Source organism: Saccopteryx bilineata, chromosome 4 (assembly GCF_036850765.1).
Source record: "Saccopteryx bilineata isolate mSacBil1 chromosome 4, mSacBil1_pri_phased_curated, whole genome shotgun sequence".
Classification (NCBI taxonomy): domain Eukaryota; kingdom Metazoa; phylum Chordata; class Mammalia; order Chiroptera; family Emballonuridae; genus Saccopteryx; species Saccopteryx bilineata.
Window position 1 is genome coordinate 155,206,049 of NC_089493.1, and position 26,848 is coordinate 155,232,896.

General features: G+C 43.5%; 1 protein-coding gene and 1 pseudogene across 7 annotated transcripts in view; one reads left to right on the forward strand and one right to left on the reverse strand.

The window, feature by feature from the left end:
* The window catches only part of NSD1 (nuclear receptor binding SET domain protein 1), a 183,736-nt gene that overhangs the window by 13,512 nt on the left and 143,376 nt on the right, over nucleotides 1-26,848 (forward strand). For 2 of the 7 annotated variants that reach the window (XM_066272299.1, XM_066272303.1), the window contains exon 3: nucleotides 2,239-2,321. The exons of the other annotated variants lie outside the window; for them this stretch is intronic. In XM_066272299.1, the coding sequence (XP_066128396.1) occupies nucleotides 2,239-2,321 (83 nt within the window). The remainder of the gene's footprint in view (nucleotides 1-2,238; nucleotides 2,322-26,848) is intronic. 7 annotated transcript variants of the gene reach the window in all.
* On the reverse strand, nucleotides 23,050-25,997 carry LOC136334002 (RNA transcription, translation and transport factor protein pseudogene; annotated as a pseudogene).

Here is a 26,848-nt window from a genome sequence, read left to right on the forward strand (position 1 = left end):
TCTTAGTTGTTCATTGATTGATTCTCATATGTGCCTTGACAGTGGTGGGGGGTGACTCCAGCTGAGCCAGCAACCTTGGGCTCAAGCCAGTAATCTTGGGCTCCAAGCCAGCGACCATAAGGTCATGTCTATGATCCTGTGCTCAAGCTGGTGACCTCAGGTTTCAAACTGGGGTCCTCAGCATCCCATGTTGACACTCTGTCCACTGTGCCACCATAGGTCAGGTCAGATTTCTTTTTTTTATTATTATTTTTTTATTTTATCTTTTTTAAAAAATTTTATTTATTCATTTTTAGAGAGGAGAGAGAGAGGGGGAGAGAGAGAAGGGGGGAGGAGCTGGAAGCATCAACTCCCATATGTGCCTTGACCAGGCAAGCCCAGGGTTTCGAACCGGCAACCTCAGCATTTCCAGGTTGACGCTTTATCCACTGCGCCACCACAGGTTAGGCTATTTTTTTATTTTAATAGGTTTTTAAAAATTATTTTCAGCCTGACCTGCGGTGGCTCAGTGGGTAAAAGCATCAACTTGGAACACTGAGGTCGCCGGTTCAAAACCCCGGGCTTCCCTGGTCAAGGCACATATGGGAGTTGATGCTTTCTGCTCTTCCCTCCCTTCTTTCTTTCTCTCTCTCTCTCTCTCTCTCTAAAAGAAATAAAAAAAATTATTTCCAGAGGGAACGGTAGAGAAATCGATTTATTGTTCCACTTATTTATGTGTTCATTTGTTGATTCTTATGTGTGCCCTGACCAGTGATTGAACCCACAACCATGGCACATTGGGACAACACACTAACCAACTGAGCTACCCTACCACAGCCTATAAGTGTATGTATCCACTCTATTTAAGCTGTTCTTTCATATGTCACAAATGCTACATATGATACTTCCATACTTATACTAGATTTGAAGCATGTTCACCACCACTCCTTTATTTTTTTAAATTTTATATATTGATTTTAGAGAGAGAAAGGGAGAAAGAAATAGTGATCTGTTCCTGTGTTTTTCCTGGCTGGGGATCAAACCAGTAACCTCTGTGTATCAAGATGATACTCAAACCAATCGAGCTATCCAGCCAGGGCAATGCCTTTAAACAATTCTTTTATTTTTTATTTATTTATTTATTTATTTTTTATTTTTCTGAAGCTGGAAACGGGGAGAGACAGTCAGATAGACTCCCGCATGCGCCCGACCGGGATCCACCCGGCACGCCCACCGGGGGCAACGCTCTGCCCACCGGGGGCGATGCTCTGCCCATCCGGGGCATCACTCTGCTGCGACCAGAGCCACTCTAGCGCGTGGGACAGAGGCCAAGGAGCCATCCCCAGCGCCCGGGCCATCTTTGCTCCAATAGAGCCTTGGCTGTGGGAGGGGAAGAGAGAGACAGAGAGGAAGGGGGGGGTGGAGAAGCAAATGGGCGCTTCTCCTATGTGCCCTGGTCGGGAATCGAACCCAGGTCCCCCACACACCAGGCCGACGCTCTACCGCTGAGCCAACCGGCCAGGGCCTCTTTTATTTTTTTTTAATTGCTTACTTTCTTTCTCTTTTTAAAGAATATATTTTTAAAATTTTATTTTATTTATTTTTTTAAAGGAAATTGTTTTTTTATTTTATTTATTCACTTTTAGAGAGAGAGGAGGGAGGGAGAGAGAGAGGAAAGAGGTAGAACAGGGGAGGAGCAGGAAGCATCAACTCTCATATGTGCCTTGACCAGGCAAGCCCTTGGTTTCAAACCAGCAAACTCAGTGTTCCAGGTCAACGCTTTATCCACTGCGCCACCACAGATCGGGTGATTTTATTTATTGATTTTAGAGAGAGGGTAGAGAGAAGGAGAAAGGCAGGGGGATGAAGTGGGAAACATCAACTTTTTTTTTCTTTCTTTATTTTAGAGAGAGGGTAGAGAGAGAGCAGAGGGAGGAGCATAGGAGCAGGAAGCATCACTCGTAGTAGTTGCTTCTTGTATGTGCCTTGACCGGGCAAGCCTGGGGTTTTTAACTGGCAACCTCACTATTCCAGGTTGATACTTTACCCACTGCACCACCACAGGCCAGTCTCTTCCTCTTTAATTCTCTGCAGTCTTACTCATTTTCATTGATTCACTTTACTGCTACTCTGCTGTGAAAACTTGCCTTTTGAGCTTCAGACCAAGAAATATAATTGCCAACCGAGTTGCTTTTTTTTTAAACCAAGCATGTGTTTCTTTTTGTGTTAATGATGGCATCATCCTCTGTTTATTTCAAGGCTGGAAACCTTGGAGTCACTTATATGATCAAAACGCATTTGAGTGCTTCCTTTGTTCTCATCATTTCTATTATAAAAGAAAGGTACAGTCTGCATTTCTAAGAAACTTAACTGTGTGGGGAAGACAAGTGTGTAAACAATAACAATACAGAATACTGTGGTCAGAAGGTGTTATAGATGCAGTATTGTGGGAGTACTTCCTCGAGTAATCAGGAAGAACTTCACAGAGGGGTTATGTGTAATTTGAGCAGAGACATGCCCATATATAATGGAATAACATTTGCAAGTGTCTGGAAATTCTTTGATAGGTATCTGGGAGGAGTGGGGTTGTCAGGAGATAAAATATAAAGTTAGGTCTTGTATGCCATGCTACAGAGTTGAATATTTACGTTATTTCTTTTTCTTTTTTAAAAGGTTTTATTTATTGATTTTACAGACAGAGCAGAGGGAGTGGGAGTGCAAGCTTTATCAACATAGCTGCTTCACTTTAGTCCTTTTTTTTTTTTTTTTTTTACAGTGACTGCTAGAGAGTCAGAGAAGGATAGACAGGGACAGACAGACAGGTACGGAGAGATGAGAAGCATCAATCATTAGTTTTTCGTTGTGCATTGCAACACCTTAGTTATTCATTGATTGCTTTCTCATATGTGCCTTGACCACAGGCCTTCAGCAGACCGAGTAACCCCTTGCTCGAGCCAGTGACCTTGGGCTCAAGCTGATGAGCTTTGCTCAAACCAGATAAGCCCACACTCAAAAGCTGGCGACCTCAGGGGTCTTGAACCTGGGTCTTCCACATCCCAGTCTGATGCTCTATCCACTGCGCCACGACCTGGTCAGGCTTTAGTTATTTCTTAATTGCTTGTCTTATGTGTCTTGACTGGGCAAGCCCAGGGATTTGAACTGGTGACCTCACCATTCCAGGTCAAGGCTTTATCCACTAAACCACCACAGGTTAGGCTATGTTATTTCTAAATTATATATGTTTCTTCAGTCTTTTCATTTCTTCATTTCCATTCTACCAGGACTTCTTTATCACTGGTCTTCATACAGTTTTTTCTTTCCAGTCTTTCTTTTTTTTTGACAGAGAGGGACAGATAGGGACAGACAGAAAGGGAGAGAGATGAGAAGCATCAATTCTTTGTTGCAGCACCTTAATGTTCATTGATTGCTTTCTCATATGTGCCTTGACCCGGGGGCTACAGCAGAGAAAGTGATCCCTTGCTTAAGCCAGCGACTTTTGGGCTCAAGCCAGCCACCATGAGGTCATATCTATGATCCCATGCTCAAGCTGGTGATCCCGTGCTCAAACTGGTGAGCCCACATCCAAGCTGGGTGAGCCTATGCTCTAGCCAGTGACCTCGGGGTTTCTAGACTGGGTCCTCCATGTCCCAGGCTGACAGTCTATCCACTGCGCCACCACCTAGTCAGGCTCCAGTCAACTTTGACAATTGAAATGAGAAATACTAGATCTCTATTTAAAGATTTATATTCAATGTTTTATTACTCCTCTTCCCATTTGCCTACCAAACAAAGCCCAAATTCAGTGTCTTCTTTGATAGGACCCCTGTCCTGACCATTCCAAATCTCATACGCTATACCCAGGGCATGGTGGGTTAAGCCAAACTGAGTTGTTAGTGGTGGTGCCTTGCTCCACACTGTCCTCTTGCTCACACCTTTGTCTTCCTGCTCTGATAAATCTTTGCATCTTAACAGTGTATGGCATGTTGCCTTCTTTGTATTAGACTCATATGTTGAGTAAAAGAATGAATGGTGCTATTATAGAAATAACAGTTTGGAGAAGGGAATAGTTAGGAAGTGGATGAGTAGTACCTCAGCTCTCATCCTCATTGTACCAGATTTTAAAACTTGAGGGTTTTTCTTTTTGCCTTCATCTCCTTATGCCAGTGGTTCTCAAACTTTTTGAAGTCAGGGCGCATTTAAAATTCTACAAATAATTGTAGGTGCACTATGGACAAATTTCTGAGAAATATGTTATAATAATTAAGTCAAATATTAAAGAAAAAAAACAAAGTCCAAGCATGTTTTTATGGTAATTAAATGAAATAAATACGACAAAATTAAATTTATTCTGACATAAAAAAACATTTTTGTTACATTTTTTGTTATGCTTTTTAGAACTCATAAAAAATTAATGAATTAACCCCATCTAAAAAAGGGGTTAAAAATTAAAAAATGACAAAAAAGTTATCTTTTTTTTGTTGTTAAACGTGTTGATAGTCTAGTTTTTTTTGTGTGGTTTTTTTTTTTGGTATTTTTCTGAAGTTGGAAACGGGAAAGCAGTCAAACTCCCACATGTACCCCCCCCCCGCATGCCCACCAGGGGGTGATGCTCTGCCCATCTGGGCCTTTGCTCTGTTGCAACCAGAGCCATTCTAGAGTCTGAGGCAAAGGCCATAGAGCCATCCCCAGCACCCGAGCCAACTTTGCTCCAGTGGAGCCTTGGCTGTGGGGAGGGGAAGAGAGAGACAGAGAGGAAGGAGAGGGGGAGGGGTGGAGAAGCAGATGGGTGCTTCTCCTGTGTGTCCTGGCTGGGAATCGAACCTGGGTCTCCTGCACGCTAGGCCGATGCTCTACCACTGAGCTAACCGGCCAGGGCAAAAGTTATCTTTTTATATGTATAGTTACATTCTTAGTAAGATATAGTAAATTCAGCAGGTCCTGGTGTGAATATGTTGAATTTTTTCATTCTTATGTTTATGAGAAACATGAGCCTGATGTGTCCTAGCGATTTCTTCAATGTTTGGGCACATACATATTTGAAAGGCAAACTCTCATTTCCTTGTCAATACATTGAAGAATTCTTCTCTTTTTACTCTTAATTGTGTTGAGGGTAGAAAATCCTAATTCACATAAATAGGATGTTGAAAATTGTAGTAAAATGTTCAAAGCTTTTTTAGATATTGCTACATATTCTTTTATAGAAATCTAAAAGGCTTCAAGAGACAATTCCTTATGTTTAATCATCAATCCAGGATCAGTGGATATAGCTGCCAGTTCTTCTTTTTCTGTTAATGTTAAACCAAAATCACTTGAAGCCTCCATGAATGGGTTTCTAATCCAATCCTATTGTTCAGTGTCAAGTGATGGAAAATGCTATAAATTAAATTCTGCCTCTCAGCCTTTAAGTCCCATTTTGTTTACACTTAACTTTTGCTCAATTCCAGAATTGGCTTCTTCAATATCACGTTTCTTTTTGAGAAGTCTATCCATTTTATTTGGGTGTATTTATCTAAAAATAATACTAAGATGTGTTAATAATAAATATAATGATGTGTTAACAAAAAGAATGGTATTTCTGTAATGGAATGGTATAATAGAGTAACTATATTTATTTTTATATCTGGGTACATGCTGCAAACCAGCCCAGCTAGTAATTCCAGGTGCCAAGTGGGAATGGTGTGGAATTAAGAAAATACATGCCGGCCCTGGCCAATTGGCTCAGTGGTAGAGCGTCAGCCTGGCGTGCAAGGGGTCCTGGGTTCGATTCCCGGCCAGGGCACACAGGAGAAGCGCCCATCTGCTTCTCCACCCCTCCCCCTCTCTTTCCTCTCTGTCTCTCTCTTCCCCTCCCGCAGCAAGGCTCCATTGGAGCAAAGATGGCCCAGGTGCTGGGGATGGCTCCTTGGCCTCTGCCCCAGGCGCTAGAGTGGCTCTGGTCGCAACAGAGCGACGCCCCGGAGGGGCAGAGCTTCGCCCCCTGGTGGGCATGCCGGGTGGATCCCGGTCTGGCGCATGCGGGAGTCTGACTGTCTCTCCCTGTTTCCAGCTTCGGAAAAATACCAAAAGAAAAAAAAAAGAAAATACATGCCTGACCAGGCGGTGGCACAGTGGATAGAGCATAGGACTGGGATGCAGAAGACCCAGGTTCGAGACCCTGAGGTCGCCAGCTTGAGCACGGGCTCATGTGGTTTGAGCAAAGCTCACCAGCTTTGTCCCAAGGTCGCTGGCTTGAGCAAGGGGTTACTTTGTCTACTGAAGGTCCGCGGTCAAGGACATATGAGAAAGCAATCAATGAACAACTACGGTGTCGCAATGAAAAACTAATGATTGATGCTTCTTCCTCTCTCCGTTCCTGTCTGTCTGTCCCTACCTATCCCTCTCTCTGTCTCTGTTAAAAAAAAGAAAGAAAAAAAAAAAAAGAAAATACAGGGTCGGGAGGGTCCTGTAATTGCTGCTGGCAAGAACAAAGCGCGCCACCCTGACCAGGTGGTGGCGCAGTGGATAGAGCGTCAGACTGGGATGTGGAGGACCCAGGTTCGAGACCCTGAGGTCACCAGCTTGAGCGCGGGCTCATCTGGTTTGAGCAAGGTTCAGCAGCTTGAGTCCAAGGTCACTGGCTTGAGCAAAGGGTTACTCGGTCAGCTGTAGCCACCCCCCCCCAAAAGGCACATATGAGGAAATCAATTAATGAAGAACTAAGGAGCCGCAATGAAGAATTGATGTTTCTCATCTCTCTCCGTTCCTGTCGTTCTCTACCTATATGTCTCTCTCTCTGACTCTGTCTCTGCCACAAAAAATAAAAAAAAGAACAAAGCACGCCCCAAAACCGCATCTTGCTTTATTAATAGGGAAAAGTTAGCCATTAGCAAATCAATGAGATCTTTGATCATGTTTCCAAGGCAACCGAAGAATTTACCAAGTGCAGAAAACCCCCACCATACATACCATCTTAACTTTACACCAAAGGATAGAAGAAATTTGCCTCCAGTTTTTCTGGAGTACATGGGGGGTGGTGTAAACAATCCAGCACCATAGTTTAACAACCTTTTGCAACCTAATCAGGTGAGTGAGGTGGGAAGTTGGGCAGACTGTCAGCTTACAGCCAATTCCCCATACCTCTGTCTCCCAAAAATCTAAACTCCAAAAACCCCGTTGGATTTTTGGTCCCCAGCAGGCACATATTTCTCTGGAATACCATAGGACGCACCTGGAAATCATCTAGGGTGCACCAGTCCACCCTGGCGCGCACTTTGAGAACCACTGCCTTATGCACTCAATTTCTGAGGCCTTTTGATTTGAGCTTCCTAATAGCTCTCTAGCATTCATTTTTCTCTTTGTTCTCACTTTCAGTCCCCTAATTAAGGATATTAAATCCTGGCTTTACATTGGACCAGTCTCTTGAGTGTGTACTGCAGTACCTGTTTAGTTTAAGAAGTCTCTTTAATCTCTGAGACCCAGTTCTTCATCTCTAAATTAGGGATAGTACTGTACTTGCAGGGTTGTTTGAGAGAGTACAAAAGATAATTTATTTGAAAGCAGCTAGTTCTGAAATAGATGCTTAGAATGTGATACCTATTAATATGCCAAAAGCCAAGTACAATTTGAAAGAGTTAGCTGTGAGTTTTGACAAACATCTTTGCATTTTTGCTTTTGTCTCTATTCTTCCAAAATTGTTTTCTTGCTTAATTGATAGGGACGTTAACTACTGTTGATAGTTTCTATTTTTTGTTTTTGTGAGAGAAAGAATGAGAGAGAGACAAGAAGGGAGAGAAAGAAGCACCAGCTCATAGTTGCTTTCACTTGAGTTGTGTATTGATTGCTTCTCCTATGTGCTTTGATTATGGGGCTCCAGCTGAGCTGGTGACTTTGGGCGGCAAGCCAGCGACCTTTGGACTCAGTGTTGGTGAGCTTTGGGATTGGGGTTGTGTGTACAATTCCCCTGCTCAAGCCAGTAACGAAGAGCTTGGTGATCTTGGTCCTTTAAACCAGCAACCCCAGTGTTCTGGGTTGATGCTTGATCCAGGTGACAGTTTCTGTTTTTAATAATTGGGAATTTGATCTATTTTTGTTTGGAAGAATTTAATTTGTGCAACAGGATCAGTATTTTTCCATACCCCGACTTTTTTTTGGGTATGTGAGATAGACAGGGAAGGAGAGACAGACAGAAACATTGACTTGTGTCCTGTATGTGCCCTGACTGGGTGTACCCCAACTATTAAGTGGTGTAACTTTATTGTGTTGTTTTTTGCTGCTTGTCTTTTGTCATGGATATAAATGTTTCATTTCTACCTTCTGGTTTTCAAGGAAACCCATTGAAGGGACACTACCTCTTTTCTGGTGCTGGGTTTGATTTTTACTTTTTTGGGAAGGGGTTTTGATTTTCATTGTATAATCATTTCTGAAACTTTTAATGCTCTCGTGTAGCCTTTTTAACAAAATTATGAATTTTTTTTTAGTTAGAAAAGTAATAACCTTGTCTAGGTAGCTCAGTTGGTTAGAATGTCCTCCTGGTTCAATCCCTGGTTAGGGCATAACGGGAACAGATTGGTATATCTGTTTACCTCTTTCTCTCTCTCTTCCTTTCCTTTTCCCTCCTTTCCTTCCAACTCTCTCCCCCCCTTCTCTTGAATCAATTAATAAAGTTTTTAAAAATATTAAAAAAAAAGTAGTATGTCATGCCAGATAGCTCAGTTGGTTAGAGCAGTGGTCCCCAACCCCCGGGCCGCAGACCGGTTACAGTCCATGGGCCATTTGGAACAGGTCCGCAGAGAAAAAATAAATAACTTACATTATTCCCATTTTATTTATATTTAAGTCTGAATGATGTTTTATTTTTAAAAAATGACCAGATTCCCTTTGTTACATCCGTCCAAGACTCACTCTTGACGCTTGTCTCGGTCACGTGATACATTTATCCGTCCCACCCTAAAGTCTGGTCTGTGAAAATATTTTCTGACATTAAACCGGTCCATGGCCCAAAAAAGGTTGAGGACCACTCAGAGCATCGTCCTGTTATGCAGAGGTTGCTGGATTGATCCCCAGTCAGAGCACATACAAAAATAGATTGATGTTTCTGTCTCTCTCTCTTTCCCTTTCTCTCTTTCTAAAATCAATAAATAAAGTTAAAAAAATAAAAATAATAAATATTCATGGTAAAAACCATCAAACTTAATAGAATGTAAAAATCTTTATTTTAAAGAGAGAGTGAGAGAGGAAGAGAGATTGATAAGCATAAACTTATAGTTGTGCACTTTAGTTCATTGATTGCCTCTCATATGTGCCTTGACGGGGTGGGGGGCTCCAGCCAAAGCCAATGGCCCCTTGCTTAAGGCAGCGACCATAGGATCATGTCTATAATTCCATGCTCAAGCTAGTGACCTCAGGGTTTTGAACCTAAGTCCTCAGCATCCCAGGTTGACGCTCTATCCACTGTGCTATCACCGGTCAGGTGCATCTCCATTCCTTTTTTTTTTTTTTTGTATTCCTCTGAAGCTGGAACCGGGGAGAGACAGTCAGACAGACTCCCGCATGCGCCCGACCTGGATCCAACAGGCACGCCCACCAGGGGCGATGCTCTGCCACGACCAGAGCCACTCTAGCGCCTGGGGCAGAGGCCAAGGAGCCATCCCCAGCCCCCGGGCCATCCCTGCTCCAATGGAGCCCTGGCTGCGGGAGGGGAAGAGAGAGACAGAGAGGAAGGGGGGGGGGGGTGGAGAAGCAAATGGACGCTTCTCCTATGTGCCCTGGCCGGGAATTGAACCCGGGTCCCCCGCACGCCAGGCCGACGCTCTACCGCTGAGCCAACCGGCCAGGGCCGCATCTCCATTCTTTAAAAAAAATTTTTTTAATTGATTTGAGAGAAGAAAAGGGGGAGAGAGAGAGAAGCGTTCATTGTTGTTTTACTTAGTTCATTCATCGGTTGTTCATTAATTGCTTCTCATATGTACCTTGATCAGGGGTCTCCAGCTGAGCCAGTGACCCCTTGCTAAAGCCATAGACCTTTGGACTCAAGCTAGCAACCATGAGGTCATGTCTATGATCCCACACTCAAGCTGGATGAGCCTGCACTCAAGCTGGTGACCTTGGGGTTTTGTTTTTTTTTTTTTTTTCTGAAGCTGGAAACGGGGAGAGACAGACAGACAGACTCCCACATGCACCCGACCTGGATCCACCCGGCACGCCCACCAGGGGCGAGGCTCCGCCCACCAGGGGGCGATGCTCTGCCCCTCCGGGGCGTGGCTCTGCCGGACCACTCTAGCGCCTGGGGCAGAGGCCAAGGAGCCATCCCCAGCTCCCGGGCATCTTTGCTCCAATGGAGCCGGGGCTGCGGGAGCGGAAGAGAGAGACAGAGAGGAAGGAGGGGGAGGGGTCGAGAAACAAATGGGCGCCTCTCCTATGTGCCCTGGCCGGGAATCGAACCCAGGTCCCCCGCACGCCAGACTGACGCTCTACCGCAGAGCAAACCGGCCAGGGCCGACCTTGGGGGTTTTAACCTGGGTCCTCATTGTCCCAGGTCTATACTCTTCCACTAAGCCACCACCTTGTCAGGATGGACCTTATTTTCTTTTTTTTTTTCTTTTTCTTTTTTTACAGAGACGGAGTCAGAGAGAGGGATACATAGGGACAGACAGACAGGAACGGAGAGAGATGAGAAGCATCAATCATCAGTTTTTTGTTGTGACAGTTGTTCATTGATTGCTTTCTCATATGTGTCTTGACCGTGGACCCTCAGCAGACCGAGTAACCCCTTGCTCGAGCCAGCGTCCTTGGGTCCAAGCTGGTGAGTTTTCCTCAAACCAGATGAGCCCACACTCAAGCTGGCAACCTCGGGGTTTCTAACCTGGGTCCTCCACATCCCAGTCCGATTTTATCCCCTGTGCCACCGCCTAGTTAGGCCCTTATTTTCTTAATCTACAAAATGTTTTGAAAATTAACTCTTGCCTGGCCTGTGGTGGCACAGTGGATAAACCTTCGGCCTGGAATGCCAAGGTTGCTGGTTCGAGACCCTGGGCTTCCCTGGTCAAGGCACATAACACAAGCAAGCAATGAACAACTAGCATGAAGCAACTATGAGTTGATACTTCCCATTCCATGCTCCCCTCTCTTTCCTGTCTCTGTAAAATCAATAAATAAAGTTTTAAAAAAAAAAAAAAAAAAAAAAAGAAAATTAACTCTTAGCATAGTGCATGGCACACAGTACTTAGAGCTCTTGTTAATTATCATACTTAACATATATTGTGTACCATATGCCAGGCAGCCATGTTCTGTACTAAACATTTAATAAGTATTATCTTATTTAATTCTCAGAACAACCCCATAGTTGCTAGGCACAGTCATTTATTCAGTTTTGTTTTTTTTCTTTTCTGAAGCTGGAAACGGGGAGAGACAGACAGACTCCGGCTTGCGCCCGACCTGGGATCCACCCGGCACGCCCACCAGGGGCGAGGCTCTGCCCACCAGGGGGCAATGCTCTGCCCCTCCGGGGCGTCGCTCTGCCGCGACCAGAGCCACTCTAGCGCCTGGGGCAGAGGCCAAGGAGCCATCCCCAGCGCCCGGGCCATCTCTGCTCCAATGGAGCCCTGGCTGCGGGAGGGGAAGAGAGAGACAGAGAGGAAGGAGGGGGTGGGGGTGGAGAAGCAAATGGGCGCTTCTCCTATGTGCCTTGGCTGGGAATCGAACCTGGGTCCCCCGCATGCCAGGCCGACGCTCTACCGCTGAGCCAACCAGCCAGGGCCCATTTATTCAGTTTTTACATTGGGAAATGGAAGCTTAAGAGAGATTAAGTGGTTTTCCCAAGTTATGGTGCTGGTAAACCATTAGGACCATCTGGCTTCAGAGCATTTTCTTTCTGCTATGCTGCCCCCTCTGTTGCAGAGGAATAAGGACACTGTTCATTACATAATGTACTTTTAGTGGACTCTTGTCTTGTAAATGGGAGATTATACTGAGAGATTGAAATTTGATAATTAATTTTTCTCAATTTTGCATGTCAATTTGACCTAAATACATGAAAGAAAGACAAGTGTCATCTGCAAATCTGTCTTGTACTTCACATGTTAACTACTGTCTAGTGTGAGGATTTTTATCTTACTTTTGAGTTATATCAGTTATATCTTTATGAATAAATAACCACAATATAAATATATATATGAAATAATGAAATGTTTTTTGTTTCTCATACAAAATATGAATGTTTCATTTGAAAATATTTAGGAAGCTAGACACTTCACTTACGGTTTTCAGAATTGAAACAAAATTTATGTAACTTTAAATTTATTGTTTTAGGCCCTGCCTGGCTGGCTCAGTGTCATTCAGGTCAACTGAGGCACCAAAGTCATGTGTTCAATCCCTGGTCAGGCCATGTGTGAAAAGCAACCAATGAGTATATAGCAAAATGGAACAACTAAGTGGAATAAGGAGTTGATGTTTCTTTTTCCATAACTCCCACCTCTCAAATTAATGGAATTTGTTTTTGACTTTTTACAGAGACAGAGTCAGAGAGAGGGATAGATAGACAGGAACGGAGAGATGAGATGCATCAGTCATTAGTTTTTCATTGCGCATTGTGACACTAGTTGTTCATTGATTGCCTTCTCATATGTGCCTTGACCACGGGCCTTCAGCAGACCGAGTAACCTGTTGCTTGAGCCAGTGACCTTGGGTCCAAGCTGGTGAGCTTTGCTCAAACCAGGTGAGCCTGTGCTCAAGCTGGCGACCTCAGGGTCTTAAACCTGGGTTGTCCGCATCCCAGTTCGACGTTCTATCCACTGAGCCACTGCCTGGTCAGACAGAAATTTGTTTTTTAATTTATCGTTGTTAAATTTAGTATTTATTTATTTTTGTGAGGGACAAAAACAGGAAGGGAGAAATGAAGGAAGCATCAACTTGTATTTGTGCCACTTTAGTTGTTCATTGATTGCTCTCATATGTGCCTTGATGGTGGGACCCATTGCTGAAACCGGTAACCCCACACTCAAGCTGGCGGCCTTGGTGTTTCAAACCTGGGTCCTCAGCATCCCAGGTCAGTGCTCTATCCACTGCACTACTGCCTGGTCAGGCATGCTTTTATTTATTTTTTTATTGAGATATGATTGACATACAAAAAGTCATATATGTTTAAGGTATACATCTGATAAGTTTGAAGATAAATATGCACATGTGAAACTGTCATCATATATAATGCCATACATTTCATCATAACCTCTAAAAGTTTTCATCTTCTCGCTTTTACTGATTTACTTAAAATTATTATATATATATTTTTGAGAGAGATAGACAGGAAGGGAGAGATGAGAAGCATCAACCTCTAGTTGCGGCACTTTGGTTGTTCAATAATTGTTTCTCATATGTGCCTTGACCGGGGGTCTCCAGCTGAGCCCGTGACCTCTTGCATAAGCCAGCGATCTTAGGCTCTAGTCAGTGACCGTGGGATCATTTTGAGGACCTCACACTGAAGCCAACAACCCCTTGCTCAAGCTGGTAAGCCTCTGCCAAGCCAGATGAGCCCACACTCAAATCAGTGACCTTGGGGTTTTGAATCTGGGACCTCAGCATCCCATGTCAAAGCTCTAGCTACTGCTCCACCACCAGTCAGGCTAAAATTTTTATTTTTTATTGAGAGTTAGATAGAGAAAGACTAGGGAGAAAGAATGAGAAGCATTCATTTGTAGTTGTTTTCACTTTAGATGTGTGTTGGTTGCTTCTGATATGTGCCTTGACTGGGGATCAGTCCTTGGGGTCAAGCTGAGCCAGTGGCCCCTTGCTTAAGCCAGCAGTCATTGAGTTTTTTGCATAATGACCTTTGGAATTGTGTGGATGAGTTCCTGCTCAATCCAGCAACCCCATGTTCAGTCAGAGGAGGTGGTGCTCAAACCCTCAGCCTTGGGGTTTTGAACTGGTGACTTGTGTCTGGGTCAGCGCTTTATCTGTTGTACTACCACTCTCCATCTTTTTAAGAACATTAAACAGCGAAGCAAGCAAAGAATGTGCAACTGAGTGCAACAACAAATGAATGCTTCTCTTCCCCCTCCCGTCTCTCCTTTCCTCTCTCAGTCTCTAAAAATAAATAAATAAATAAAGTTAAACCCTGGCTAGATAGCTCAGTTGGTTTGAGCATCCTCTGGGAGTGCAAAGGTTGCCAGTTCAGTTCCCCATTCAGGGCACATATAGGAGCAGCTCGATGTTCTTGTCTGTCTGTCTGTCTGTCTCTCTCTCTGCCTCTCTCTCTCTCAAAAAAAATAAAAAGAACATTAAACATAAGATTTTTTTCTCAACAGATTTTTAAGTATATTGTATCATTAGCTTAAGTACTATGGCCTGACCTGTGGTGGCACAGTGCATAAAGTGTTGACCTGAACACTGAGGCCACCAGTTCGAAACCCTGGGCTTGCCCAGTCAAGGTACATATGAGACTCCTCACCCTCTTCTCACTCTCTCCTTTCTAATCAATAAAAAGTAAAAAAAGGCCCTGGCCGGTTGGCTCAGAGGTAGAGTGTCGGCCTGGCGTGCAGAAGTCCCGGGTTCGATTCCCGGCCAGGGCACACAGGAGAAGCGCCCATCTGCTTCTCCACCCCTCCCTCCCCCCTTCCTTTCTGTCTCTCTCTTCCCCTCCCGCAGCCGAGGCTCCACTGGAGCAAAGATGGCCCCGGCGCTGGGTATGGCTCCTCGGCCTCTGCCCCGGGCACTGGAGTGGCTCTGGTCGTGACAGAGTGACGCCCCGGAGGGGCAGAGCATCGCCCCCTGGTGGGCAGAGCGTCGCCCCCTGGTGGGCGTGCCAGGTGGATCCTGGTCGGGCGCATGCGGGAGTCTGACTGTCTCTCCCCGTTTCCGGCTTCAGAAAAATACAGAAATTAAAAAAAAAACCTTAAAAAAAACCCCAGCAAACTATAAGCACTATGGTGTACATACATCTCTAGGCTTTAACATCTTGCATAAGTAAAACTATGCCCGTTGACTAACACATCCTTGATCTCCCCTTGCCACAAGCCCTGGTAACCACCATTCTGACTTCTGTGAATTTGACTGTTTTGGATTCCTGATGTAAGTACAGTCATGTAGAATTTGTTCTTCTGTGTCTGGTTAATCCTCTTAGAATAATGTCCTCCACATTCATCTACCTTGTAAAAAGAAGGCAGAATAATAATTGTACGGTATGTGTAAATATCATATTTTCTTTTTCCATTTATCTGTTGGAGGACATTGAGCTTGTTTCTAAGTCTTTTCTATTGTAAACAATGATATAGCACATGTGAATTATTGCTTTTAGATCCTTTTGTAATTCTTTTGGGTATTTTATAATTTTACTTTTTAAGACTATTCATTTTAGGGAGAGAGAGAGAGAGAGAGAAAGAGAGAGAGAGAGAAGGGGAGAGGAGGAGGAAGCATCAACTTCTTTATGTGCCTTGACCAGGCAAGCCCAGGGTTTTGAACCAGCGACTTCAGCTTCCCAGGGCAATGCTTTTTCTACTGGGCCACCACAGGTCAGGCTTCTTTTGGGTATTTCAGTTCTCAGAAGTGGGATTTTTGGATCATATGGTAGTTACATTTTTAATTTCTTAAAGAACCTTCTTGTGATTTCCATAGAACCAATTTATATTCCCACCAAGGCTTCCTTTTTTTTTTTAAGGGGACGGGAGAGAGAGAGACAAAACTCTTCATGTGCCTTGACTGGGATCAACCTGGCAACCCCTGTCTGTGGCTGATGCTCGAACTAGCTATTTTTTAGCTCCTGGGGCTGATGCACTCAGACCATCTGAGGTATCCTCAGCATCTGGGGCCGATGTTGGAACCAATCCAGCCACTGGCTACAGGAGAGGAAGAGGCAGAGAAGGGGGAGAGAATCAGATAGTTGCTTCTCCTGTGTGCCCTGACTAGGAATCGAACCCTGCATGTCCATATGCTGGACCTATGTTCTGTCCCCTGAGCCATCTGGCCTGGGTCAGATTTCCCTTTTCACATCCTACTAATACTTTTTTTTTTAAAAAAAGGTGTTATTTATTGATTTTACAGAGAGAGAAGAGGGGTTAGCAAGAAGTATCAACTCAGTTTTCTCACCTCAGCTTTTTTTTTCTTTTTTTTTTTTAGTGAGAGAGACAGAGACCAGACAGGAAAGGAGAGAGATGAGAAGCATCAAGTTTTCATTGCAGTACCTTAGTTGTTCATTGATTGCTTTCTCGTATGTGCCTTGATGTTGTGTGGGGGCTATAGCAGAGCCAGTGGCCCCTTGCTCAAGCCAGTGACCATGGGGTCATATCTTATAATCCCACGCTCAAGCCAGTGACCTGACGCTCAAACTGGTGAGCTCGTGCTCAAGCTGGCATGCAAGCTCCAGGTTTCAAACCTGTATCCTCTGCATCCCAGTCTGATACTCTATCCACTGTGCTACCTCCTTGTCAGGTCTGGTCAGACTTATTTTATTGATTTTAGAGAAAGGAATGAAGAGGGAGACAGGAACATTGATCCATTCCTTTATGTGCCCTGACTGAACTGGCAACCACTTTCTGGACGCTACTCCAACCAACCAAGCCATTGTGCCAGGACATAAGGTTTTTGGGTTTTTTTTGTATTTTTCCAAAGCCAGAAACGGGGAGGCAGTCAGACAGACTCCTGCATGCGCCCGACCGGGATCCACCCAGCATGCCCACCAGGGGGCTATGCTCTGCCCATCCGGGGCGTCGCTCTGATGCAACCAGAGCCAGTCTAGCACCTGAGGCAGAGGCCACAGAGCCATCCTCAGCGCCCAGGCCAACTTTGCTCCAGTGGAGCCTCAGCTGCCGGAGGGGAAGAGAGAGACAAAGAGGAAGGAAAGAGGGAGGGGTGGAGAAGCAGATGGGCACCTCTCCTGTGTGCTCTGGCTGGGAATCGAACCTGGGACTCCTGCACGCCAGGCCGACGCTCTACCACTGAGCCAACCGGCTAGGGCCCATAAGGTATTTTTTTATTGAAAACATCTTTCCATTTAATTTTACTCCATTTTGATGCTAACTAGAAAGTTGATATTAATTTGAATAAAGAAGCACTTGACATTTCAATTTAATCTTAAGAGGACTTAAAGATTAATTTGAACAGAATCTATATGCCTTTATAAATTATATTTGATCCCTGGCTAGGTAGTTTGTTGGTTAGAATGTTTATTCCTGATAGGCAAGTTTGCGGTTTTGATCTTTGGTTAAAGCATACAAGATTCAACCAATGAAATGCATAAATAAGTGGAACAGCAAATAGATGTCTCTCTCTTTTCCCTTCCTCTCTTAAAAAAAAATTATACTTGAAATTTTTACTTACTATCAAGGCAGTCCAAATATTAGACACATTAAATCACTAAAGTAGGGTAGTTAGAGGATAAAAATAATATACTATTGTTTCCTTGAAGAGAATATTTATAATGCTTTATAAATAATAGCAAGCATATATAATCCTTAACTTTTTTTTTTAATTTTTAAAGAGAGAATGAGAAGCATCAACTCATAATTGCTTCACTTTAATTATGCATTGATTGCTTCTCATCCATTCCTTGATGGTAAAAGTGGAGCATTCAAGCTAGTGACCCCCTGCTCTTGCTCAAGCTGGTGTGACCTCGGGGTTTCCAACCAGGGACGTCATCATTCCAGGTCTATGCTCTGCACTGTGCCACTACCAGTCAGGCAATTATCTTTAACATTTTTATTTTTTTATTTTTCCAAAGTGAGAAGTGGTAGGTGGGGGTGGGGGTGGAGGCAGACAGACAGACTCCCACATGTGCAACGACCGGGGTCCACCCAGCATGCCCACCAGGAGCGATGCTTGGTCCATCTGGGGCGTTGCTCCATTGCAACTGGAGCCATTTTAGTGCCTAAGGCGGAGGCCATGGAGCCATCCTCAGTGCCCAGGCCAACTTTGCTCCAATGGAGCCTTGGCTGCGGGAGGGGAAGAAAGAGACAAAGAGGAAGGAGAGGGGGAGGGGTGGAAATGCAGATGGGCGCTTCTCCTGTGTGCCTTCAACAGGAATCAAACCCAGGACTTCCACAGGCCAGGCTGATGCTCTACCGCTGAGCTAACCAGCCAGGGCTAACATTTTATCGCCAGGTGGTCAGTTTAAAACTTTTGTCAGTTTAGGGTTTGTTGTCCAAGTTAATTTCTTTTTTATTTTATTTATTTTTTTTGAATTTTTTCGAAGTTAGAAGTGGGGAGGCAGTCAGACTCCCGCATGCGCCTGACTGGGACCCACTCGGCATGCCCACCAGGGGACGATACTCTGCCTATCTGGGGCATTGCCCTGTTGCAGCCGGAGCTATTCTAGCTCCTGAAGCTGAGGCCATGGAGTCATCCTCAATTCTGGGGCCAACTTTGCTCCAATGGAACCTTGGCTGTGGGAGGGGAAGAGAGAGATAGAGAAAAAGGAGAGGGGGAAGGGTGGAGAAACAGATGGGCACTTTTCCTGTGTGCCCTAAACCGGGAATCGAATCTGGGACTTACACACGTCGGGCCCATGCTCTACCGCTGAGCCAACTGGCCAGGGCCAAGTTAATTTCTTGTTCTTCAGGCAGTGACTGCTGCTGACCTCCTCTAGACTAGCTGGGTGAGTAACTGGGATGTTCAGATCTTGCTGTTTTTCTTTTTTCAAGGTGTTTCTTTTTTGGTTTATTTGTGTAACACATTGTAGTTTTTATTTTTATTTTCCTGGTGATCAGTGATGTTGAATACTTTTTCATATACCTTTGATTCTTTATATGTCTTTGGAGAAATGTCTGTTCAGATCTTTTGCTTATTTATAGTTGAGTTACTTGTGTTTTTTGATATTGAGGTATTTTTAAATTTTTATTGATTTTAGAGAAAGCAGAAAAGAGAGAAAAATCAATTTGTTCTAGTAATTTATGCATTGATTGATTGATTATTTTTTTTTTTTTTACAGAGACAGAGAGAGAGTCTGAGTGAGGGATAGACAGGGACAGACAGACAGGAACGGAGAGATGAGAAGCATCAATCATTAGTTTTTCATCATGCATTGCGACACCTTAGTTGTTCGTTGATTGCTCTCTCATATGTGCCTTGACCAAGGGCCTTCAGCAAACCAAGCAACCCCTTGCTTGAGCCACCGTCCCTGGGTCCAAGCTGGTGAATTTTTGCTTAAACCAGATGAGCCCACGCTCAAGCTGGCGACCTCGGGGTCTTGAACCTGGGTTTTCCGCATCCCAGTCCCACGCTCCATCCACTGCGCCACCGCCTGGTCAGGTGATTCTTCTTTTTTTTTTTTTTTTTTAATGTTTACTTTATTGACTTTAGAGAGAGGAAGAGAAGAGAGCAGGAGAGAGGAACATATATCTGTTTCTGTATGTACCCTGACTGGGGATTGATCCAGCTACCTTGGTATATTGGGATGATGCACTAACCAACCAAGTTACCTGGCCAGGGCTTGAGGTTCTTTGTTTGTTTGTTTTTTAAGATTTTATTTATTGATTTTACAGAGAGGGGAGGGTGGAGGGATGAGACATGTTTGCTTTACTCTAGCTGTTGATTGGTTGCTTCTCATATGTGCCTTGACCAAGCAAGCACAGGGTTTTGAACCAGCAATTTCAGAATTCTAGGTTGGTTCTCTATCCAATGTATAACCAAAGGGCAGGCAGGGCTTGAGTTGTTGTTTTTTTTACAGAGACAGAGTCAGAGAGAGGGATAGATAGGGACAGACAGACGGGAACAGAGAGATGAGAAACATCATTTATTAGTTTTTCATTGCGACACCTTAGTTGCTCATTGATTGCCTTCTCATACATGCCTTAACCGCGGGCCTTCAGCAGACCGAGTAACCCCTTGCTCGAACCAGCGACCTTGGGTCCAAGCTGGTGAGCTTTTGCTCAAACCAGATGAGCCTGTGCTCAAGCTGGCGACCTCGGGGTCTCGAACCTGGGTCTTCCGCATCCCAGTCCGATGCTCTATTCACTGCACCACCACCTGGTCAGGCTTGAGTTTTTAATTCATTAATTTATTGATTGATTTTAGATAAAGAAAGAAAAACATTGATTTATCGTTTCACTCTTTTTTTGACCCATTAGTTGATTCTTATACGTGTCTTGACTGGGGATCAAACCTGCAACCTTAGTTTTTGGGACAATGCTCTAACCAACTGAACAGCCAACTCAGGGTCTTGCTGTTGAGTTTTAAGAGTGCCTTATATGGTTTGAGTATTACCCCTTTATCAGGTATATGAGTTACACATATTTTCTCCCTTTAAATAGGTTGCTTTTTCATTCTGCTGATCATTTCCTTTGCTGTTCAGAGCTGTTTAGTTTGAGGAAATCTTATATGCCCTTTTTTCCTTTTGTTTCCTGTGTTTTAATATCATATCCTAGAAATCATTGCCAAATCTGATGTCAGGAAGATTTCCTCTGTCTTTTTTTAGGAGATTGTAATTATAGGTCTTAGGTCTAAAAATTTAGGCCCTGTCCAGTTGGTTCAGTGGTAGAGCATCAGCCTGGCATGTGGATGTCAGTATTTGATTACCAGTCAGGGCACACAGGAGAAGCAGCCATCTGCTTCGCCACCCCATCCCTCCCCTCCCCTTCTCACTCTCTTTTTCACTCTCACTTTCTCACTCTTCCTCTCTTGCAGCCATGGCTAGATTGATTTGTGTCTCCCCTCCTCTCACTTGGAAGAGAAGGGAAAAAGAAATAAATCTTTTTCTTGTGTGTGTGTGTGTTTTTCTGAAGTTGGAAACGGGGAGGCAGTCAGATAGACTCCCGCATGTGCCCGACTGGGATCCGCCCGGCACGCCCACCAGGGGGTGATGCTCTGCCCATCTGGGGCGACGCTCTGTTGCAACCAGAGCCATTCTAGCGCCTGAGGCAGAGGCCACAGAGCCAGCCTCAGCGCCCAGACCAACTTTACTCCCATGGAGCCTTGGCTGTGGGAGGGGAATAGAGAGAGAGGAAGGAGAAGAGGAGGGGTGGAGAAGCAGCTGGGCGCTTCTCCTATGTGCCCTGGTCGGGAATCGAACCCGGGACTCCTGCACACCAGGCCGATGCTCTACCACTGAGCCAATCGGCCAGGGCCTAAGAAATAAATCTTTAATCCGTTTTGGCTTGATTTTTGTGTATGGTGTAAGTTCAAGGCCAGTGTTATTTTTGTGTGTGTGGGTATTCATTTTTCCCAGCACTGTTTATTGAAGAGACTATCCTTTCCCCAGTATATATTCTTGCGTCTTTTGTTGAACATCAGTTTATTGTAAATGTGTTGGTTTATTTCTGGGCTCTCTATTCTGTTTCATTGGTTAGTGTTAGTATGTGTGTTATTATGTTTCTTTGGATTACTGTAGCTTTGTAATATATTTTGAAATCAGTAAACATGAGGTCTCCTAGCCCTGGCCGTTTGGCTCAGTGGTAGAGCGTCGGCCTGGCGTGCAGGAGTACCGGGTTCGATTCCCGGCCTGGGCACACAGGAGAAGAGCCCATCTGCTTCTCCACCCCCGCCCCCTCCTTCCTCTCTGTCTCTCTCTTCCCTTCCCGCAGCCAAGGCTCCATTGGAGCAAAGATGGCCCGGGCACTGGGGATGGCTCCATGGCCTCTCCCTCAGGCACTAGACTGGCTCTGGTCACAACAGAGTGACGTCCTGGATGGGCAGAGCATCACCCCCTGGTGGGCGTGCCGGGGGGGGGGGGATCCTGGTCGGGCGCATGTGGGAGTCTGTCTGACTGCCTCCCGGTTTCCAACTTCAGAAAAATACAAAAAAGAAAAAACAAACAAACAAAAAAACATGAGGTCTCCTGGTGTGTTCTTGCTTGATATTGCTTTGGCTGTTTTGGAGTCTCTTGTTGTTCCAAATAAATTTTAGGTTTTTGCCTGGCCTGTGATCACACAGTTGATAGAGCACTGACCCGGAATGCTGAGGTTGCCAGCTTGAAACCCTGGGCTTGCTTAGTCAAGGCACATAGGACAATCAATCAATGAACAACTGCAGTGAAGCAGCTATGAGTTGATACTTCTCGCCCCCATCCCTCTCTCTCCTTTTTCTGTAAAATCAATAAAAAAATCTTGAACAAAAATAAATAAATAAATTTAGGTGGTTTTTTTTCTTCTATTTATGTAAAAGATACTGTTGAGATTTTGATAGGGATGGCACTGAATCTGTAGATTGTTTTGAGTAATATAGACATTTTGACAATATTGTCTTTTAAGTTCATAATCAGGAGTATCTTTTTCATTTGTTTGTGTTTCTTTCATCAATGTTATATAGTTTTTAGTGTACAAGTCTTTTTAGCTCCTTGTTTAAGTGTATCCTAAGTATTTCATATTTTTTTGGTAAGATTTTTTTAATTTTAGAGGAGAGAAGGAGAGAAAGGGGGTAAGGGGAGGAGTAGGAAGCATCAACTTACAGTAGTTGCTTTTCATATGTGCCTTGACTGGGCAAGCCCTGGGTTTCGAACCAGCGACCTCAACATTCTAGGTCGATGTGTTATCCACTGTACCACCAAAGGTCAGGCCTATTTCATTATTTTCTAGGTTTTCTTTTCAAATATTTTGTTGCTAGTGTAAATAAATGCTACTGATTTTTGTACCTTGCAACTTTTTTTTACCAAATTTTGTTATTCTTTTTTCCAAGTATTTGGTGGAATCTTTAGGGTTAGACATCATGTTTCCTGCAAATGGATCATTTCTTTCTTTCTTTACAATTTGGATGCCTTTTAATAATTTTTCTTGCTTAATTGAAGTTCTAGTACTCTATTGAATAGAAGTAGTGAGAGTGGGAATCCTTGTCTTATTCTGGAATTTAGAGGAAAAGCTTTCAGTTTTTCCCCTGAGTATCAAGTTTCCTGTGAGTTTTTCCTGTGTTTTTGTGTTGAGGTACGTTCCATTGTTTGCCATAAAGGAGTGCTGGATTGTGTCTAATTCTTTTTTTTCCCCATCAATTGAGATGATCATGTTATTTCTCCTCACCTTTACTTTCCTAAATTTTATTAAAATAAAAGAATGATGGTAAATTTCTAGAATATAGTCAATTTTCTTGGATTCTACCCTTGAAAAAGTGGCATTTGATTTAGAATCACATGTGAGCATACATCCCAGTTGTACTAAGTAGACAGAGGCTGAAATCTTAAAATGTTCATCTTCCAACTTTCCCCAGTCTGTGGTCTTTCTTTGGATCAGCAAGAATTGCCTGAACAGTACTGTGTTTTCATTAATTTTTGTCTGTAGCTCTCTGACCTCTCCTATATGCAGCGATCACAGAATTTGAACAGCTTCATTAAGAACTGCATCTCCTATGTCTAAACCAAGAATATGCTTGTCTGAAGCAACAGGCAATCCCTCTTTTGTTTGATTTGCTTTAGCAGTTGCACCTTATGTCTGGAGATCTTGGACCAAAACATGCAGTGCCTTGAGCATTATCAGATGATCATCATGGCGCTAACTCTGAAGGTTAACCAAAGGCACTATACCAATCTTAAAATCAGGATTATTTACCGTACATCCAAATTGATCAATGGCTCAGCATTTTTAGCTACATTGTCAGCATATTTTGTATTATCAAGTACTGAGTCCTCATACTTTTCAGCATTATTTCCACATTCAAGTCTTAACAGCTAAACCAAGAAGCCAGTTGCTTCTTGTCAATCTTGAACAGACAGATAACATCTCTGAGATACTTTCAAAGAACTTGGGCCAGTCACTGCTGTGGATGTTTCTTAAATTACCTATGTCTTCAATCATGCAGTGTCTGATTTTTCTGATCTTCAAGCCAGACAATAAAGTTTCTAAATTCTCTTTCATCTTTTTAGTTGAAGCAAGCAGGTTGTGATAGTTCCAGGGCCTCAAGCTTGCCTTGGGGTCCTGGCTTCTTGCTCTGGTTCTCTGAGGCTTTGGACTGGGAGAGGAGAGGCAAGGAGGAGCTGCTGGAAGTTGCAAGAGCACCACCATGTGATTTTTATTTTTTTTTATGACAATGTGGTATATGTAACACATTGGTGTGCAGATGTTGAACCATCCTTGCATCCCAGATATATAACTGTGATTTGTTCATGATGTATGATTTATTTAATGTGCTGTTGAATTTGGCTTGCTAAGATTGTGTTAAATACTTTAGCATTTATGTTTATCTGATACTGATTTGTAGTTTTCTTTTTTGTGTGTGGTGTATTTGGTTTGGTATCAGTGATGGTGGCCTCATGAAATGAGTTTGAAAGTGTTCCCTTTATTTTTTGGAAGAGATTTGTTTGTTTTTGTTTTTAGCGAGCAAGAGAGAGAGACAGAGACAGATAGGAAGGGAGAGAGATGAGAAACATCAACTCATAGTTGCGGCACTTTAGTTGTTCATTGATTGTTTCTCATATGGGTCTTGACCAGAGGGCTCCAGGTGAGCCAGTGACTCCCTTGCTCAGGCCAGTGACCTGAGGTTCAAGCCAGCAACCATGGGGTTATTTCTTTGATCCTACCCTCAAGCTGGTGAGCCCATGTGTCCCAGGCCAAGGCTCCATTCACTGTGCCACCACCTGGTCAGGTGGAAGAGTTTAGAAAGAGTTGGTATTACTTTCTCTTTCAATGTTTCCTAGAATTCACCTATGAAGCCATCTGCTCCTGGTCTATTCTTTGTTGTCAGGTTTTTTATTACAGATCCTGTCTCTTTAATTATATTGGACTTGTTTAATTTTTTAGGAACTGCCAGACTCTTTCACAGCACCATTTTATATTCCCACCAGCAGTGTATAGCATTATACTTAGTTTTCTGGTGATTTTTTTGTGTGTGTGGTTATAGTATCCTTAGTGAGTGTGAAGTAGTATGGTTTTGCAACTTCATTTGCATTGCAAATGTAAATCATGGTTTTGATTTGCATTTCCTCAGTGACTAGTGAGCATTTTCTATGGCCATTTATTTTTGGAGAAATGTTTATGAAAGTCCTTTGCCAATTTAAAGATTGAATGTAAAATGTACATAACAAAATTAATCATCTTAAACAATTTTAGATGGATATTTCAGTGGCAATAAGTACATTTAAATAGTTGTGTAGCCATTACCACTATCCACCTCCAGTCCTTTTTCTTTTACTCTTTTTTTTTTTTTTCAGAGAGAGAGTCAGAGAGAGGGATAGATAGGGACAGACAGACAGGAACGGAGAGATGAGAAACATCAATCATTAGTTTTTCATTGCACGTTGTGGCACCTTAGTTGTTCATTGATTGCTTTCTCATATGTACCCTGACCACGGGCCTTCAGCAGACCGAGTAACCCCTTGCTTGAGCCAGCGACCTTGGGTCCAAGCTGGTGAGCTTTTACTCAAACCAGTTGAGCCTGCACTCAAGCTGGCAACCTTGGGGTCTGGAACCTGGGTCTTCCGCATCCCAGTCTGACGCTCTATCCATTGCGCCACCACCTGGTCAGGCACTCATTTTTTTTTTTTAAATATGTAGCTTTTCTTTTTAATTTTTATTTTATTTATTCATTTTAGAGAGGAGAGAGAGGGAGAGAGAGAGAAAGAGAGAGAGAGAGACGGGGAGGAGCAAGAAGCATCAACTCCCATATGTGCCTTGACCAGGCAAGCCCAGGGTTTTGAACCGGCAACCTCAGCATTTCCAGGTCGACGCTTTATCCACTGCGCCACCACAGGTCAGGCAGGCACTCATTTTTAAAAAAAATGATTTTATTTATTGATTTTACTGATAAGAGTAGAGGGGTTGGGGGAGGGACAAGAAGCATCAACTCACAGTTGCTTCACTTTGGTTCAATGACTGTTGTTTGTGCCTTTGACCAGACAAGGCCACTGTTTCAAACCAGTAACTTTAGTGTTCCAGGCTCCTTTACTCATTTTAAAAATTGGGTTGTTTGTCTTTTGTTGTGTCATAGCATAAGTTACACATATATTCTGGATACTAGAGTTTTATCAGGTATATGATTTGCAAATATTTTCTCCTTTGCTGTCAGTATCTAATCACTTCATTTTTTTCTTTTTATTGAATTTATTGTGGTGACACTGGTTAATTTATACAGGTTTCAGGTACACAGTTCTATAACTCATCATCTGTACACTGTATTTTGTATTCACCACACCATACATCCATCTCCCCCACTCCTCTCTCTCAGACAGTCACCACACTGATGTCCATATCCATGAAATTTATTTCTGTTTTTGCTCAATCCCTCTACTCCTCTCTCCCAGCACCTCCCCCCCAAGCTATCAACCTGATCTCTGTTGAGTCTGTCTCTATTTTACTTGTTTGTTCATTTTGTTCATTGGATTCCACATATGAATGAAATTATATGGTACTTGTCTTTCTCTGTGTAATCACTTTTTTTTTTTAATTTTTATTTTATTTATTCATTTTAGAGAGGAGAGAGAGAGGGAGAGAGAGAGAAGGGGGGAGGAGCTGGAAGTATCAACTCCCATATGTGCCTTGACCAGGCAAGCCCAGGGTTTCAAACCGGCGACCTCAGCATTTCCAGGTCGAGGCTTTATCCACTGTGCCACCACAGGTCAGGCTGTAATCACTCTTGATATAGTGTCTTTTGCTGTACAAAGATTTTAATTTTTTTTAATTTTTTTTATACAGAGACAGAGAGTGAGTCAGAGAGAGGGATAGACAGGGACAGACAGACAGAAACAGAGAGATGAGAAGCATCAATCATTAGTTTTTCATTGCGCGTTGCAACACCTTAGTTGTTCATTGATTGCTTTCTCATATGTGCCTTGACCGCTGGCCTTCGGCAGACTGAGTAACCCCTTGTTGGACCCAGCAACCTTGGGTTTAAGCTGGTAGGCTTTTGCTCAAACCAGATGATCCCGCCACTCAAGCTGGTGACCTCGGGGTCTCGAACCTGGGTCCTCTGCATCCCAGTCCAACGTCAGGCAGATTTTAATTTTAATAGAGTCCATTTTATTTACTTCTTCTGTTGCTCATGCTTTTGGTATCCT